Consider the following 19,886-nt stretch of genomic DNA (forward strand, 5'->3'; position numbering starts at 1 on the left):
TCTCTCTTCTCTCTCTCTCTCTCTCTCTCTCTCTCTCTCTCTCTCTCTCTCTCTCTCTCTCTCTCTCTCTCTCTCTCTCTCTCTCTCTCTCTCTCTCTCTCTCTATCTCTCTGTCGTTCTCTCACCTTTTCTCTCCCTCTGTCTTTCACTCACCTTCTCTCTATTTCTGTGCCAATCTCTGTTGTGAGGTGCCTGGCTGGGATTACAGATTCTAATGAATTCAGTGTGTGTGTGTGTGTGTGTGTGTGTGTGTGTGTGTGTGTGTGTGTGTGTGTGTGTGTGTGTGTGTGTGTGTGTGTGTGTGTGTGTGTGTGTGTGTGTGTGTGTGTGTGTGTGTGTGTGTTGTGTGTGTGTGTGTGTGTGTGTGTGTGTGTGTGTGTGTGTGTGTGTGTGTGTGTGTGTGTGTGTGTGTGTGTGTGTGTGTGTGTGTGTGTGTGTGTGTGTGTGTGTGTGTGTGTGTGTGTGTGTGTGTGTGTGTGTGTGTGTGTGTGTGTGTGTGTGTGTGTGTGTGTGTGTGTGTGTGTGTGTGTGTGTGTGTGTGTGTGACTGTGTGTGTGTGTGTGTGTGTGACTGTGTGTGTGTGTGTGTGAGTGAGTGAGTGAGTGAGTGAGTGCATGCGTGTTTGCGCGTGTGCACATATGTGTTTATGCATGCTTGTGTGTATGTGTGTGTGTGTGTTGTGGTCTGATCTCCTTGCTCCCTTCCAGCTCTATCAGCATGTGTCACAGCGGAGATTGGTGTGTGTGCGTGTTTGTGTGTGTGTGTGTGTGTTTGTGTGGGTATTTGTTTGTGTATAATTACTTGTCAGATTGTTTATCAATCCTGCTATCTGGGTCATTGCCATAAAAGTTCTTATTTATGCTGAGTTTTGCATTTGATGTGGAAGTGATTTGCATTCTGAAGGGGGGGGGGGGTGAGGGGGGTAAGGGGGGAGGGGGTCATAGCAGTGGATTAGAACAAACGTGGAACGGCTTCTCTGTTGACGCTGGTAGTTCTGGACCGGCTGTAGAGTGGGTGGAGAGGAGGGTGGTGTTGGGTCTGTTGAGTGGAGAGGAGGTGGTGTATAGAGTGGGTGGAGAGGAGGGTGGTGTTGGGTCTGTTGGGTGGAGAGGAGGTGGTGTATAGAGTGGGTGGAGAGGAGGTGGTTTTGGGTGGAGAGGAGGTGGTGTTGAGAGTGGGTGGAGAGGAGGGTGATGTATAGAGTGGGTGGAGAGGAGGTGGTGTTGAGAGTGGGTGGAGAGGAGGTGGTGTTGGGTCTGTTGGGTGGAGAGGAGGTGGTGTTGAGAGTGGGTGGAGAGGAGGTGGTGTTGTGGGTGGAGAGGAGGGTGGTGTGTAGAGTGGGTGGAGAGGAGGTGGTGTTGTGGGTGGAGAGGAGGGTGGTGTGTAGAGTGGGTGGAGAGGAGGTGGTGTTGTGGGTGGAGAGGAGGGTGGTGTGTAGAGTGGGTGGAGAGGAGGGTGATGTGTAGAGTGGGTGGAGAGGAGGGTGGTGTGTAGAGTGGGTGGAGAGGAGGGTGGTGTGTAGAGTGGGTGGAGAGGAGGTGGTGTTGTGGGTGGAGAGGAGGGTGATGTGTAGAGTGGGTGGAGAGGAGGGTGGTGTGTAGAGTGGGTGGAGAGGAGGGTGGTGTGTAGAGTGGGTGGAGAGGAGGGTGGTGTATAGAGTGGGTGGAGAGGAGGGTGGTGTATAGAGTGGGTGGAGAGGAGGGTGGTGTATAGAGTGGGTGGAGAGGAGGGTGGTGTATAGAGTGGGTGGAGAGGAGGGTGGTGTGTAGAGTGGGTGGAGAGGAGGGTGGTGTGTAGAGTGGGTGGAGAGGAGGGTGTCGTATAGAGTGGGTGGAGAGGAGGGTGGTGTATAGAGTGGGTGGAGAGGAGGGTGGTGTTGGGTGGAGAGTGGGTGGAGAGGAGGTGGTGTATCCAACCAACTTACTGCTTATCTCTTACAGAATGACCTCCTAGACCCCAATCAGTCTGGCTTCCGGACTGGCCACTCCACAGAAACGGCCCTCATTGCGGTCACAGAGGCACTTCACTTAGCAAAAGCGAAAGGCCTCTCCTCTGTCCTGATTCTCCTAGACCTATCTGCAGCCTTCGACACAGTCAACCATCAGATCCTCCTCGCGGCCCTCGCAGGAATGGGAGTGGCTGGATCTGCGCTGACATGGCTGACATCATACCTCAATGACCGCTCCTACCAAGTGTCATGGAGAGGGACTCTGTCGGCCACCCGCCCCCTCCGGACGGGTGTCCCCCAGGGCTCGGTCCTAGGACCCCTTCTCTTCTCCCTCTACACTAAATCACTGGGTAACATTATCACGTCTCATGGCTTCTCATATCATTGTTATGCCGATGATACTCAACTCTTCCTCTCCTTCCCTCCCTCAGATATCCACGTCTCTGAGCGGATCTCGGCCTGTCTGTCCGACATCTCCGCCTGGATGACGACCAACCACCTCAAACTGAACCTAAGCAAAACAGAATTGCTCCACCTGCCGGCCAAATCCTCCCCCCTGACCGACCTCTCCATCACAGTCGAGAATGCAGCTGTGACCGCGTCGCCGACCGCCAAGAACCTTGGTGTTGTCCTCGACGACCAGCTGAACTTCTCTGCTCACATCGCAGCGACAACCAGAACCTGCAGATTCCTCCTGAGCAACGTCAGAAGGATACGCCCCTTCCTGACAAAAGAAGCCACCCAACTCCTCGTCCAATCAACAGTCATCTCCCGCCTCGACTACTGCAACGCACTGCTAGCTGGCCTCCCGGCCACTGCCACCAAGCCTCTTCAACTCATTCAAAACGCAGCGGCCCGCCTGATCTCAAACCTACCGAAGTCGGCCCATGTCACCCCACTTCTTAGGGACCTGCACTGGCTCCCCATTGCTGCACGTATCCGCTTCAAGGCCCTCGACCTAGCATACCGTGCGGCAAAGGGAACCGCTCCCGCCTACCTCCGGTCAATGGTCTCTAACTACACACCCTCAAGACCCCTACGCTCTGCATCTTCTGGCCGCCTCAGATCTACTCCTATCCAAGCTCCCGGAGGGTCATCAAAGAGAAGCCGCCTATTCTCAGTCCTTGCCCCACAATGGTGGAATGAACTACCCATCCCAGTTAGGACAGCCGAATCCCGTCCAATCTTTCGCCGTCGACTAAAGACTCACTTCTTCAACCATTATCTGAAATGATAAAAAAAAAAAAAAAAAAAATCTAACCCCGACTAACCTTAATGTCATGCACTTGTCCTAATAAACTAACCTACACTGTAACACGCAACACTTTGATGAACATTGTTACTCAGCTGATAGAGTTATACCCTTCTTGCTGTCTTGTCGCACAGAACTTGTAAGTCGCTTTGGATAAAAGCGTCAGCTAAATGACTAAATGTAAATGTAAATGTAAATGTGTATAGAGTGGGTGGAGAGGAGGGTGTCGTATAGAGTGGGTGGAGAGGAGGGTGGTGTATAGAGTGGGTGGAGAGGAGGGTGGTGTTGGGTGGAGAGTGGGTGGAGAGGAGGTGGTGTTGGGTCTGTTGGGTGGAGAGGAGGTGGTGTTGGGTCTGTTGGGTGGAGAGGAGGTGGTGTTGGGTCTGTTGGGTGAAGAGGAGGTGGTGTTGAGAGTGGGTGGAGAGGAGGTGGTGTTGGGTCTGTTGGGTGGAGAGGAGGTGGTGTTGGGTCTGTTGGGTGGAGAGGAGGGTGGTGTGTAGAGTGATAGCTTTCTACTTGAAGCACAGAAGGGAAATTGGTATCGTTCTTGGTGTTCCTTTAAAAAGTCAAAGTGGGCGGTCAGGTGGCGTAGCGGAGATTGTGCTCGTCACCAATGCAAGAGGCTGCGGTCTCGACTCCCGGAGAGTCAGCATTGCCTTGGCTTGGGCTGATCGCTATACTAACTCGTTTGGCTGAGTTAGGGGGAGGGGAGCCGTGGGTGGGTCCTGGGCGCTGTGGACAGCGACCCCTACAGTTCGGTCGGGGCGCCTGCACAGCGAGGGTAGGATCTGGAGAAAGGTAGTGTGACCTTCCACACGTGTGAGGAATCCTGCACGCAGCCCAACGAGGGGGCGTGCCGTTTTTCGCCTTCACGCACCTGTTGGGAGTTTGCGATCAGCTCGGGAGAGTACTTGTATTGCAGACTCCCCTCCACTCCTTGTCGGGTCGTTCTTGTTGCTACCTTCAACTGCCGCGTCTCCGGCGTGAGACGTTATGCCAGCCATCACCACCTGTCGCCGTTTCCTGGAGTGGGACACCGCCTTCGCTCTCTATTACTCCACGGGAGGATTCCAGTGTTCCCACTCCAGACGCCAAGCCGGCTACTTCCCAACTCCCTCTTCGTGGTCCTGGTTCCTGGGGTGAGGCTCGCCATCGCTCCCTATTACTCCACGGTAGGATGCCGTGTTCTCACCCCGTTCCCCTCGGACCCCCTGTGTGCTGCGTTGCCCGTGGGCAGCGTCTGGTCGGGAGGAAGAAGATTCCTTGGCAGAGCTGCAGAGCCGCAGAGCCCTACCCGGTGTAGGGACGAAGAGGATCCCTGTTTCTTTTTTCCCAGCCTGTTCGCCCCGTTAAAGGCACAGTGCCGCCTTTTTTTTGTGTTCATGGACGTTTGATGTTTTTACCCCCTTAAAGGCTAAGTGCCACTTTTTTTTGTATTAAATAAATAATGCCCTTGCTTTGGCTAACTCTGATTACCTGTCTGTGTCTTGCTATTGGGGTCGCTATACAAACCGTAACAGTACGACCCGACCAGTCGACAACCCCAGCCGGCACAGACAGTGTATGTGAGACAGCCCCTGCAGGCTAACCCCATGTGTAGCCTCCCCACAGCTGGGACTGTCTTTCAGCTAGCAGGGTCAGTTCCCTGCCTTTCTGAGATTTTTTTTTCTCCTGCATTCCCGCCCCTGCGGGCCTGGCTGGTCGCCGGGTGGCTCCCGTGGGGGGAGGGGTACTGTGAGGAATCCTGCACGCAGCCCAACGAGGGGGCGTGCCGTTTTTCTCCTTCACGCACCTGATGGGAGTTTGCGATCAGCTCGGGAGAGTACTAGTATTGCAGACTCCCCTCCACTCCTGGTCGGGTCGTTCTTGTTGCTACCATCAACTGCCGCGTCTCCGGCGTGAGACGTCGTGCCACCCATCACCACCTGTCGCTGTTTCCTGGAGTGGGACACCGTCTTAGCTCTCTATTACTCCACGGGAGGATTCCAGTGTTCCCACTCCAGACGTCGAGCCGGCTATTTCCCAGCTCCCTCTTCATGATCCCCGTTCCTGGGGTGAGGCTCGCCATTGCTCCCTATTACTCCACGGGAGGATGGCCGTGTTCTCACCCCGTTCCCCTCGGAACCCCTGTGTTCTACTGCCGCGTCTCCGGCGTGAGACGACGTGCCCCCCGTCACCACCTGTCACCGTTTTCCTGGAGTGGGACACCGCCTTCGCTCTCTACTACTCCACGGGAGGATTCCAGTGTTCCCACTCCAGACGTCAAGCCGGCTACTTCCCAACTCCCTCTTCGTGGTCCTGGTTCCTGGGGTGAGGCTCGCCATCGCTCCCTATTATTCCACGGGAGGATGCCGTGTTCTCATCCCGTTCCCCTCGGACCCCCTGTGTGCTGCGTTGCCCGTCGGCAGCGTCTGGTCGGGAGGAAGAAGATTCCTTGGCAGAGCTGCAGAGCCGCAGAGCCCTACTCGGTGTAGGGACGAAGAAGATCCCTGTTTCTTTTTTCCCAGCCTGTTCGCCCGTTAAAGGCACAGTGCCTCCTTTTTTGTGTTCATGGACGTTTGATGTTTTTACACCCTTAAAGGCTGAGTGTTGCTTTTTTGTATTAAATAAATAATGCCCTTGCTTTGGCTAACTCTGATTACCTGTCTGTGTCGTGCTATTGGGGTCGCTATACAAACCGTAACAACACGTTACACTCTCCCGGTGAGAATCTGCGCTGCCAGGCTGGCTGCACATGTGTCGGAGGAAAACATGTGACAGTCTCCGGCCTCCCGGACCAACAGTAGGGGGGGGGGTGGGGGGGGTGCGCAACAACCAGGAAGGGGGTTGGGAATTGGCATAACGACTAACAGTGGGATGGGAGAAAAATCGGAAAAAAGGAGGGGGAAAAAGATAATAATTAAAAAAAAAAGTCAAAGTGCCTTGTTTTGTTTTTCTGTAACCTAGTCCTCCTTCTTTGACTTTTTATGGACGATCGAGCAAAAAGCTTGACGTTTGAAATACAGCAGCGTGCCTTCCAGGGCGTCGCTTCTCGGCCATCTTGGTAGGCGTATAGAGCGGGTGTTGGTAAACAAACAACAGGTGTTACTAATCAAGCCACGGCCAGTGAGCAGCGCGGATGGCAGGACGCCATGTTGCCAGAGAAGGAATACATGTTCGCAACATGGAGAAATGGATGGGGCAGATCTGACATGTTATTTAGGGTTAGTCTTTGTATGGATTTGACAGCCTGACATGTTATTTAGGGTTAGTCTTTGTATGGATTTGACAGTCTGACATGTTATTTAGGGTTAGTCTTTGTATGGATTTGACAGTCTGACATGTTATTTAGGGTTAGTCTTTGTATGGATTTGACAGCCTGACATGTTATTTAGGGTTAGTCTTTGTATGGATTTGACAGTCTGACATGTTATTTAGGGTTAGTCTTTGTATGGATTTGACAGTCTGACATGTTATTTAGGGTTAGTCTTTGTATGGAGTTGGCAGTCTGACATGTTATTTAGGGTTAGTCTTTGTATGGATTTGACAGTCTGACATGTTATTTAGGGTTAGTCTTTGTATGGAGTTGGCAGATATTTAGGCTGCTGGGGAGAAAACAACACGTGTACTCAGTGCAGTTTGTCCAGGGTTTGAAGGCCTCAGATGAATGGGACGTCACAAGAGGAACACAAGCAATGAATCCACTTTGATTCATCAATTAGCTCTGCTTTCCTTACCTGATATACTGCCCAGTGTGTCCAAGTTGTTGTGTAGACGGTGTGAGGTAGACGGCCACAGAAGGAAATTATTGATAAAGAAATATGGTGTGTTGCTACACCTACCATAAATAATGATGTGTTAAACACCAAGGGAAGAAAGAGGTGCTGGGAAATAATTAACTACACGTATATTTAGACCTGGAGTCTCTCCAAACAAACCTGTATTGTCTCTTCTTGTTTTGACAAAGTGATCATTTTGAATACGCAATCTTGCAACTAAGAGATTCGCTGGAAAAAAGTATAGTTTTTGTGCATGGATTATTAGAATTCAACTGCAGTAAATACAACTTTCTTTTGCTACAAAGGCAATACTACCATTATTTGCAATATTTGCAACAGTGCATAGTGCACTTTATGTCCTTCTACCACAGTATACTGTTACTCTGTCACCTGTGCCTTATCTTTATACTTTATCTTTTTAAGGCTCTTTATTTTATTGTAGTTCTCTTCTTAATATTTTTCATTCTAGTTTAAGTGATTCACTTTTTCATTTTGTGATTCTGTGTGAAGGAGGGACTAGCAAAGCGAGAATTTAATTGTACAGTGTACCTGTCTGTTTAACTGTGCATATGACAAATAAATATCTTGAATCTCTTGAATCTTGAATACTTTCAGTATTCAGACAGCACGATATTGATATAATCCATTTTATATATATTTTTTTATTCTTAAAGGTAGGTTAGGTCTATAAGTGTAGTATGGGCCGGGTTTTGTCAACAAAGAAAATAAATGATGGAATAACAACAGACCGACTGGCCAGCTGGTGGCACAGGGTTGGTAAAGCAGGACACCATGACTCAATAAGACCTTTGATGGTAGGGTTGGTAAAGTAGGACACCATGACTCAATAAGATCTTCTGATGTCCTCTTTAACACATTGGGCGCCAGAGGTTGCTGTGGGCGTATGGCCGTGTGTGCCAGAGTTGTAATGAAATGGGGTACATGCCAGTGTTTGCAGTGCTAAAACTATATTAAATATTATAGCTATAGATTTAATAATATAGTCAATTGTCATCGATTGTTTCTTCCGGTCAAGATGCAAAAAACAGATAATTTTTTCATTAATACATTCCCGTTTTATACCGTGGTGAATATGAGTATAGTTTTAGAGTAATTCTGTGTAATCCCAGGAAACGCCGCTAAACTGCGTTTTATTGCATTTCACTAGGAAGCGTGCCATTCCTTGCTTGGATCAACAATCAATCTGAAATCAACGCTAGATTATCGGTATTATGTTTCATCATGCATGCATGAAAGGGTGGGGGGGGGTTAATGCTTCGATCGGCACCAACGGCATACATTGTGGAGTAACATTAAAGGACACACACGGATCACAATAAAGGCATGCTCGGATCAACGCAAGATTGATAACATATAGCACTTACCTTGACTAGGATGTACTGCAAAATGAATAATCCAATTATCTGATCGCCATTCCAAGTATTGATCTCGATCGTGTTGCCAAGATAATCCACGAAAGTACATGAATCCACGGCGCTTGATTCTCCCCAATCCATGTGTTATAAACGGTGCTACTGCCCGAGTAGGAAAACCCGGACTGGATTTGTTAGATCAACATACAGGCTGAGCCAGAGAGAATCCAAGGATGTGCAATAGCGGCCGCAAGGCGTTAGGCGGCGGTATTGGACGTTTGCTATCTCAGACCCATTCAGGACAGCCTGCACAGGCTGCCCCGATGAATTATCAATGGAAATAGCGAATAAAAGAAATAACGATCCAGAAACGTGTTAATCAGTGATTGGCACTCAACCGTTGGGCGTCAGAAACGTGTTTATCCGTGAACAGCACTTTTGTATGGCAGTGAATGCTGGACCTTGAAGCCCACCCTGCAGAAGTCCTTGGATGGGTGCTACACCAGAATGATGCGTGTGGTGCTCAACATCAACAGGGATGAGCATGTCACTAATGCAAACTTGTATGGGGGGGTGCTAAAGGTGAGCGATAAAGTGGCAGTCAGGAGAATGAGGCTGGCAGGTCACTGCCAGAGACACCATGAGATGCCAACCAGCAAACTTGTGCTGTGGGAACCAACACACACGGGCATCGATCACGAGGACGTCCCACATTAACCTACGTGGACGTACTCAGGAGAGATGCGGGAACAGAATGCACCGGCGAGCTAGCCAGATGCATGGAGGATCGGGATGACTGGAAGCACCGATGGAGGGCCCGTCCGAGGACGACCTAGATAGATAGCACTGAAAGTGTTAAGGAAGTTGTATAAAACTGTTTAAAAGACACACAACATGTCCTCTTTTTAAGGACGTTGTATAGTTTAAAATACACACAGCATGTCCTCTTTAAGGACCAGTGTCTCTGCATCACCTGCCTATAGGTGACAGGATGGGGAAATATATAGGGATTTTCAGCCCAAGGTCGTCCAGAGAAACGATGTGTGAGACAGGCCGCCCCTGTGCCCTGCGCCTCCCTGGTGCCCTTTGATAAATCACTCAACTAGGGAGGAGAGACTGGTCCGAAGCTTTATTTATTCTCCAAAAGGACATCGAGGTTTTACCCTCATGTGCAATGCCGGTGAGATTACAAATAGAAAAGGTTCAGAATACATATATAAAAGGGATGAAATGCATTTGCATAATTAGGACGAAAACACAGGAGAGAAGAGAGACGAAAACAAGGAAAGATCCAATTAAAAACAGTTACATACTGAGGTAGGGAGGGTTGTGTTCATGTTTTAAATTAAAAACAGTTACAGTACATACTGAGGTAGGGAGGTTTGTGATCATGTTTTAAATTAAAGATTAGAAGGTAAAATCTCATCCCTGTGCCCGTGCCCGCCCCAACACTTGCTCAGTGTTGGAGAACAGTCCCCTAAGCTAACCCTAACCCTAACCCTAACCCCAACCCCAACCCCAACCCCAACCCTAACCCTAACCCCAACCCTAACCCTAACCCTAACACAAACGGGAATATAAGGGGTTACAATTCGGAAATCTTTGGAATCTTTGATAGATATGTTGAGTTAGGTTCATAGTGGTATTCATAAAAAAATTATTGGAACGAAATATTACAAATTAAGTTTTTTATGACCTTGAACATGATGCAATCTTTTCATGCACTGAAGTGCCAACTCTGTCAGTTACCTAACAAGACACAAGGGTTATATAAAAAACAGAGGTAGGGTGTGTGTGTGTGTGTGTGTGTGTGTGTGTGTGTGTGTGTGTGTGTGTGTGTGTGTGTGTGTGTGTGTGTGTGTGTGTGTGTGTGTGTGTGTGTGTGTGTGTGTGTGTGTGTGTGTGTGTGTGTGTGTGTGTGTGTGTGTGTGTGTGTGTGTGTGTGTGTGTGTGTGTGTGTGTGTGTGTGTACTAAGCTGGTTCAAGTCCTACCTGACTGGCCGGAGCTTCTCAGTACAGCTAGGAGAACTCTTCTCTTCAGCGGGCCCTCTTACCTGTGGGGTGCCCCAGGGGTTGATACTGGGCCCCATCCTTTTTTTGTATTATACATGTTGCCCTTAGGCTCAATCATTGCGAAGCACAACATGTCCTTCCACTGCTTTGCCGATGATGTGCAGATCTATTTACCCCTAAAATCAAAAGGCAAGGTTACACTACAGCCACTGCTAGATTGCCTGGCTGACATAACAACATGGATGAGTGCAAATGTTCTCAACTTAAATGAGCGCAAAACAGAGTTCATTTTATTTAGTAACGATTCGGTTGACCCTACTGTCAATGCCCTAGAGGCCCCCTGGGCTCAAATATCCACTCCTCTGTCAGAAACCTTGGAGTAATCTTTGACAGACATTTTTAATTTGATAAACAGGTTAGCTCGGTGGTTAACACCAGCTTTTTCCACCTCAGATTCCTGGCCAAGACCAAACCATACCTCTCCCAGAAGGATCTGGAGTGGGTGATCCATGCCTTCATTTCGACCCGGCTGGATTACTGCAATGCGTTGTACGTTGGCATTGACCAGTCGCTGCTCCGTCGCCTGCAACTGGTACAAAATGCGGCTGCCCGTCTTCTCACTGGTACCAGGAAACGTGACCACATCACACCAGTCCTGGCTTCACTCCACTGGCTCCCCGTCCGTTTCCGTATCGATTTTAAACGATTACTGACCGTTTTTAAAGCACTACACGGGCTGGCTCCACTGTACTTAGCTGAGCTCCTGCACCACCACACCCCATCCAGAGCCCTAAGGTCTGCTGACCAGCTGCTGCTGGAGGTGCCTAGGACCAGGCTCAAAACCAGGGGAGATAGAGCCTTCGCTGCTGCTGCCCCCCGGCTCTGGAACAGCCCCCCCCCCCCCCCCCCCCCACATAAGATCTGCCCAGAGCCTAGAGGTTTTTAAATCCCTGCTCAAAACACACCACTTTTCCCCATGGCCTTTGACCAGAGTTAGCCTGCCACTTGTATATGACTTCCGCTGTTACTCTGGACTTTTTATCTAATTTTCTTGTCTCTTTTATATTCTTGCTTTCTTAAATGTACAATACCCTTTTTCTGTAATTTTAGTGTATTTTTACTTGTTACTGCATTGTATGTGTTTTTATTAGGGATGCTCGATATTGGCTTTTTTACCGATACCGATATACCGATATTGTCCAACTCTTAATTTCCGATACCGATATCAACCGATATCAACCGATACCGATATATGCAGGTTTCCCCCCCCCAATTTTTTTTATAATTTCAGGTAATTAACATTACATATCTCTTGTTGTGGAATTAACATAACATTATGCATACTTTTGACAATAAATAAAATCAGAATTTGTTCTTACTTGCTTGCCTGGGTAAATAAAGGTTATAGAAATGTAAAAAAATTAATAAAAAATTTGAAAACCGATACCGATATTTTCCGATATCACATTTTAATGCCGATATCGGCCGATAATATCGGACATCCCTAGTTTTTATCATGTGAAGCACTTTGGTTTGGCTTCTAGTCATTTGTAAATGTGCTATACAAATAAAGCTGACTTGACTTGACTTGACTTGTGTGTGTGTATGTCAGGTCCAGAACGTGTCTCAGTCCATGGAGGTGGTGGACCTGAGGACCTCCAGGGACCTGCAGTACGTCAGAGACACGGAGCCCCTGCTGAGGGGAGTGGACGGACGCATGCAGACATACGTGGCAAACCCCCGCTCTCTGACCCCCAAGGGCCTGCAGGTACACACACACACACACACACACACACACACACACACACACACACACACACACACACACACACACACACACACACACACACACACACACACACACACACACACACACACACACACACACACACACACACACACGCATACACACACACACACACACACACACACACACACACACACACACACACACACACACACACACACACACACACACACACACACACACACACACACACACACACACACGTACATGCAAACACACACACACGTACACACAGACTTATGTAGCGAAACCCCACTCTTTGACTGCCACCCTGCAGACACACACACACACACACACACACACACACACACACACACACACACACACGTACACGTACACACACACACACACACACACACACACACACACACACACACACACACACACACACACACACACACACACACACACACACACACACACACATTGCTTGGCACATGGCTTCATGGACGCCTCCAGGGACAGTCTGGATCAGACAAGGTGACATAACCAACCCGACTGTGCTCTCACCCAGAAAGCCCCTGAAGTCTCTGGCAGAAAGATGCACAGCGTGGTCTGGAGACGCAAGCAGAGTTTTACCCACAGAAGGACTTTGATTTGTGTACATATTGAGTCAGATTTCTTACAAAACGATTGAATTAACATTACAGTTCCAGTTTTATACATCACGTGATGACCTTCAGTTGGACTAGACTGCGTGGGTTTGTCCTTACCTAAGCAAATATCTTGACGTAAATATGCCAAGTGAAACCGGTAACCATGGTAACATATTGATTAGAAGAAAAGTCCTTTTCATAATTTCCATATTCATATTCTTCCCATATTGCCCAAGCGTACTGCCGGTAGAAAGTCACACAGTGTACTGTGTTTGCTTCAGGGAATAAAGGTGCCATAGATAACGTTTGTATGTAGAGTAACCTTTAAAAAAAAAAAATTAAGCAATACATCCACAGAGCTTTTAGAAAGTAAGTAAAATAAGTGGCTGGCTGACTCCGCATGTATTGGAGGGGACATGCAATAGTATCTATCAACCCTCCCTAGACCGACCAGTGGGGGGCACATGCGAGCAACGACCAGGAAGGGGAGGGGGGAATTGGCACGACTAAATTGGGATGGGAGAAAAACACAGAAAAACAGGAGGAGAAGGCGGTCAAGTGGCGTAGCGGAGATTGCGTTCGTCACCAACACCGGAGACGCTGGATTCGCATGTTCGAATCCAGCTCACAGCTCCGGCGTTGTCACCAGCTTGGCTGGCCGTTCACACTAATACAATTGGCTGTATTAGAGGGTGGGAAAAGCTGGCGGGGTGGGTCCGGGTCGTTGTAAACAGCGACTCCTACAGTTCGGTCGGGGCGCCTGCTCAGCGCGGATAGGATCTAAGGGGGGTAGTGTGATCCTTCCACACGTTACACCCTCTCAGTGAGAGTCCGTGCTGCCAGGTGAAAAGAAGCGGTTGATTGGCTAGACGTGTGTCGGAGGAAGCACGTGATAGCCTCCACTCTCCCAGACCGACTGTGGGGGGTAAGTGCGCAGCGACCAGGAAGGGGATTGGGAATTGGCATAACGACTAACATTGGGATGGGAGAAAATCGGAGGAAAAAGGAGGGGGAAAAAGATCAATAAAAAAAAGAAAAACAGGAGGAGAAAAAGTAAAAAATAAAATAAAAAAGAAAAGTATATCTTTAGGGTGCGGCTGGGTAGTGTAGAGGTGTAAGCACTTACAGACCTGAGTTTAAATCCCAGTGTCATCGATACCTCCAGTTTGGTCAGTCATCCCTACGAACACAATTGTCAGAGTTCGCGGGGGTGGGAAGTCGGTGAGGGTCGGTGAGTCCTGGTCGTTGCAGTAGCGACTTCTGCTGGTTGGTCGGGGTGCCTGTTCAGCAGGGAGAGGATCTGGGGGAGATCGCGTGAACCTCCGCACGTGTTACTTTCTGCCAGTGAAACTCCTCACAGTCAGGTGAAAAGAAGCAGCTGGCGACTCCACATGTATCGGAGGAGGCGTGTGGTTTTCTACACCCACGCGCTCAGACTGTCAGTAGGAACGACCAGGAAGGGAATTGACATAATGACAAAAAATGGAGGATGGGAGAAAAGAAAAAAAATAATACATATATAGTCTATATATATATATTGTGTTAGAAGTGTCTTGTACCTTTCTGAGAGCATACTTGCAATGTATTTTTGGTACTTCTTAAGCGCTTTCATGTACCAATTCAAAGCATGTTTAGTAACATATGATGACTGAGATGTTTACCAAACATACCTTAGTAAACATATTAAAAGTGTACAATTTTGGTAAGCAAAGTTCAGTTTCAAGTATAATCAGAAAATATACTTAAGTATACTTTTCCTTTACGGGATATGAGAGTCATATAAAGAGTTTTGCAGAGACAAGCCTGAAATACAAATCTAAAAGAAATATGTACACACAAATATGTACACAATTTTAGATTAGATTTAGATTTGATGTGTAGGTGTATATATATATACAGGGCACGAAATTAACTTTTTGACTCACCGGCCAGTGGCGGGTAGATGGCAAGCATATTTCTTACCTGCCAACTTTTTTTTGATTAAAAAAATAATAATTATTATTTTATATAAATTTCTTTTTTTTTAATAAAATATATATATTATATAATCATACTTGTAGTTGTATTATCTGCGAGACATCGCCACCTCGCTGTCTGCAAACAGCTCCACTGTCTGTGTGTATACTCGAGTGGCCTCCAGCTCCAGCAAGGATTCTCCGACGCTGCAGCTGGCCCCTAAACTCTACATTCAGCATGAAAGGATTCTCCTGCGCTGCAGCTAGTCCCTATTCAGCAGCCCTCATGCGATGTAAGCCAGGGGCTCGAATACGCATGTTGTAGGACATTGATGTCAGGAGCTATCTGTAGCTACTGCTGGATGGCGTTGGGACAACGCCTCTGAACTATTTAGTTTACTGGGACATTTCGTAGTGACTAGTGAGCTAACGTGGGCTAACATGAGCTACCTAGCCAACGGAGGTATTATGCACTGGACACTTGCTGGAGCAGTTGTTGATGTCGGGAGCTATCAGTAGCTAGCCGGCTGGATAACGTTACACAATGCCTCATGTATTAAACTAAAAGTGAATAGTTGACTGGGTCATTTTGTAACAGTAGCTAACATTAGCTCACGGAGGTCCCTCTGACTAGACTAACGTCAGTCACGGTGACTGTCCGAGGCAATAGCCTCTGTTTACATGCAGCAGCATACAGAAACAGGTGCGGGAGGGGTAGGAGCAGCAATGCGCTGCGTGTCTGTGCTGAGACAGCGAGTGAGAACTCCGCTCAGAATTGGATCATGATTTTCGGTTTTCACATGACTATTTGATTGCCCGCCACACGGCGGGCAGACCTCTCAGTGGGAGTCGCCAAACGTAAAAAAAACTGATCGCCAATGGCGCTTCGCGGGCTCTAGTTTCGCCCCCTGTATATATATATATTAGTGCTGTCAGGCGATTAAAAAAATTTATCTAATTAATTATAGGATTTGTAATTAATTAATCTAATTAATCGCATAACCATTTTATGCCTGATATTCTATATTCTATAATCATATTTCAAATAGCATGGCAGCATTCAGTACTGTATCTACAAAACCTTCTGTTTAACCATCTTCCATCTATTAATTTGCTTAGATTTTTCAGGTCTAGTCAATTTGAGCATGGTGTTATTCACAGTCAAAGATAAAAAAAAATGTATTGATATTCTCATTTGGTTCATTACAATTTACTCAAAATAAAATTTTCATTCAATCTATCACCGCGCAGATTGATTGATTGAATGAAAATGTTATTAACAGATTGCAGAATGGGTACAATACAGTATGGCTCAATACACACAATTGTTAAGTGGATGCAGACCAGAGAAAGACTTTCGTCTTGTTTACATCAGGGTCCCCCATTTAAGTAAGGGTGCAACTTGCACCGTGCAATCCATTCTTTGTGGGTCTAGCCCACAGTATTTCTGACACTGGGAATACATTCCCTGAGATTCATAGATGTCCCTAGAATCAGATACCAAGAACATGCAAATGGACCATTTAAAAAAAAAAAGTCTGTAAATGTGTATTCTACGTTCTTATGGAATGAATGAGATACAAAAAAAATATTATATATAAAAATAAAAATTAACTTTTTTTGTAATACATTTTGAGTTAATTTTCATAACGTAATTTGTAATTAATTAATCTAATTAACGCAATGAACTGACAGCCCTAATATATATATATATATATATATATATATATATATATATATATATATATATATATATATATATGTGCGTGTGTGTGTGTGTATATATATATATATATATATATATATATATATATATATATATATATATATATATATATATATATATATATATATATATATATATATATATACACATACACATAAAATCTAAATGGAATAAAAGTTTATATAATGATATATTTTATATGTCAAGTAACATGGAGACGGTGACTGCAGTGTGTAGGAAAGACTGCTGGCAGACTGCTGGTAAATGGTAAATGGCTGCATTTATATAGTGCTTTTATCCAAAGCGCTTTACACATTTTTCCTCACATATTTACCCATTCACTGCACACATTCACACACCGACGGCGGAGGCAACCATGCAAGGTGCCAACCTGCACATCGGGAGCAATTAGGGGTTAAGTGTCTTGCTCAAGGACTAGTGCTGTCAAGCGATTAAAATAATTAATCTAATTAATTACAGGATTTGCCCGTGGAATATTTTTGCCTAAATTATATACCTAGGTAAATGGAATATTGCTCCACTTCTTCAAGGCCATTTGCATATTCTATTCTGACATCTATGGACCTCAGGGAATGTATTCACAGTGTCAGAAATATTGTGTCTAACTAGGCTTGCTTAAATTGTGATGAAACAAAGGAGAATATGAATTATGATTTTTCTTTGCATCTTTGACAGTGAATAACACCATGATAATAATGACCAAACTTAAAAGACTGCCACTGATCTCGTTCAGTACCCTCTTGAGATCATGTGTAAAAAAAATCGACGGAAATTAATAAAGGGAAGATGATTAAACCGAAGGTTCTGTAGATACAGTACTGAATTCTCCCATCCGGACCAATGCAATTTGAAATATTATTATAGAATATAGAATATGATGCTTATAAATTACCTTATTATAGCCAATTCGCACATTTATATATATATACATATATTATCTTTCAAATGCCCGACTGCGTTTTAAAAGTTGTCAAAAACGTTACCTTTTGTGGCTTATTATCCCGAATAATAACAGTTATTGAAATAATTCATACAGAGCTCTGAACCTTGAACACCATATAATCTTCCAGGAAGTGTAGTTCGGGGAAATTCCAATGCTGATCGCCAGCTACTGTATGCATCCCCTCTACAAAATGGCCGCAAAAAGACTACAATTCCCACGGTTAAAAAATGGTCGCCCTCGCGACTAGACTTCATAAAATCGAAAAGTTTAATCTATCTAAAGGCACTTTTAACCTATTGCTAAACTAACATATTGATGATAATATACATTCTACATGCTTTTGTGACATGTTAGTGATGTTAATACTTGAAATGTTTGATATTAATATCGCAAAATGTATGCAACACTCTGAAAAATATTGATTTATGACCAGATGCCATTTTGGGACCGGTACCGGTCCCGTCGGGTGGAACAGGTTAACCGGCTGTTGTGTGGCAGTGAAAGGGTTAACCTTCTGTGTATTGTCGCAGTGAAAGGGTTAACCGTTTTGGTAGTGCGGCAGTGAAAGGGTTAATGTATTTTATTAAAAATGCCCAGCAAGGCTGCAGTATTTCTGCACTCTGAATTCTGCAGTATCTGTTGCCATGGTACTTGTGTAGGAAGGTTAAGATGCCTCAACTAAATGACAGGCTGTCCATGGGTTCTCTGTGTAGACTAGACAGTGAAAGTAGTAATCAAAGAGTTTTTTTTTTAAATGGGCTATTCAAAATGTTATGTTACTGTTTTCCAAAATAGCCTATTCCAAATGATCAATGTACTGTTTTCCAAATAGGAGAGTGTGCAAGTGCACGTGTACATTCGTACACATGGTGATGTGGTGGTTCTGAAAGGACAGCATATATATGGTGGTGTGGTGGTTCTGAAAGGACAGCGTACACATGGTGATGTGGTGGTGCTGAAAGGACAGTGTACACATGGTGGTGTGGTGGTGCTGAAAGGACAGCGTACACATGGTGGTGTGGTGGTGCTGAAAGGACAGTGTATATATGGTGGTGTGTGGTGCTGAAAGGACAGTGTACACATGGTGGTGTGGTGGTGCTGAAAGGACAGCGTACACATGGTGGTGTGGTGGTGCTGAAAGGACAGTGTATATATGGTGGTGTGTGGTTCTGAAAGGACAGTGTATATATGGTGGTGTGTGGTTCTGAAAGGACAGCGTACACATGGTGGTGTGGTGGTGCTGAAAGGACAGTGTATATATATATGGTGATGTGGTGGTGCTGAAAGGACAGCGTACACATGGTGGTGTGGTGGTGCTGAAAGGACAGTGTAGACATGGTGATGTTGTGGTGCTGAAAGGACAGCGTATATATGGTGTGTGGTGCTGAAAGGACAGCGTAGACATGGTGGTGTGTGGTTCTGAAAGCACAGTGTATATATGGTGGTGTGTGGTTCTGAAAGGACAGCGTAGACATGGTGGTGTGGTGGTGCTGAAAGGACAGTGTATATATGGTGGTGTGGTGGTGCTGAAAGGACAGCGTAGATATGGTGGTGTGTGGTTCTGAAAGGACAGCGTATATATGATGGTGTGTGGTTCTGAAAGGACAGCGTAGACATGGTGATGTGGTGGTTCTGAAAGGACAGCGTAGACATGGTGATGTGGTGGTGCTGAAAGGACAGCGTACACATGGTGGTGTGTGGTGCTGAAAGGACAGCGTACACATGGTGGTGTGTGGTGCTGAGAGGACAGTGTATACATGGTGGTGTGTGGTGCTGAAAGGACAGTGTATACATGGTGGTGTGTGGTGCTGAAAGGACAGCATACACATGGTGGTGTGTGGTGCTGAAAGGACAGCGTACACATGGTGGTGTGTGGTGCTGAAAGGACAGTGTATACATGGTGGTGTGTGGTTCTGAAAGGACAGTGTATATATGGTGGTGTGTGGTTCTGAAAGGACAGCGTACACATGGTGGTGTGGTGGTTCTGAAAGGACAGCGTATATATGGTGTGGTGGTGCTGAAAGGACAGCGTACACATGGTGGTGTGTGGTTCTGAAAGGACAGCGTACACATGGTGATGTGGTGGTGCTGAAAGGACAGCGTAGACATGGTGGTGTGTGGTTCTGAAAGGACAGTGTATATATGGTGGTGTGTGGTTCTGAAAGGAATGGTGGTGATTAATTTCCCCAAGGGGATCATTAAAGGAATATCTTACCTTGTCTTATCTTATCTTATCTTATTTTTATCTTATCTTATCAAAGCAACTCAATATTTTCATTTCAAACCTTTATTTAAACTTGAAAGGCAACTGAGGTTTCCCTCATTTACAGTCACGTCAAGTGCTCATAGACATGAGCAAAACAAACATAAAATCATAACAATAAGACAATAAGACGAGGCAAAAAGCAAGGATAACAATTAAAACACATACAACTTGATTGACAAAGGTTGTAGATCAAGGTTTTAAACTCAGCAACAGGTGTGATACATTTTG

General features: G+C 46.1%; 1 protein-coding gene across 1 annotated transcript in view; it reads left to right on the forward strand.

Moving 5' to 3' along the window:
• Nucleotides 1-19,886, forward strand: part of LOC311231519 (noelin-2-like) — a gene marked incomplete at both ends in the record, with an annotated part of 163,496 nt that overhangs the window by 52,524 nt on the left and 91,086 nt on the right. Inside the window, one exon of the mRNA XM_084318131.1 lies at nucleotides 11,957-12,112. Coding sequence (XP_084174257.1) covers nucleotides 11,957-12,112 — 156 coding nt within the window. The remainder of the gene's footprint in view (nucleotides 1-11,956; nucleotides 12,113-19,886) is intronic.

This window comes from Notolepis coatsorum (assembly GCF_963971535.1).
Source record: "Notolepis coatsorum genome assembly, chromosome: 7".
NCBI classification, from domain to species: domain Eukaryota; kingdom Metazoa; phylum Chordata; class Actinopteri; order Aulopiformes; family Paralepididae; genus Notolepis; species Notolepis coatsorum.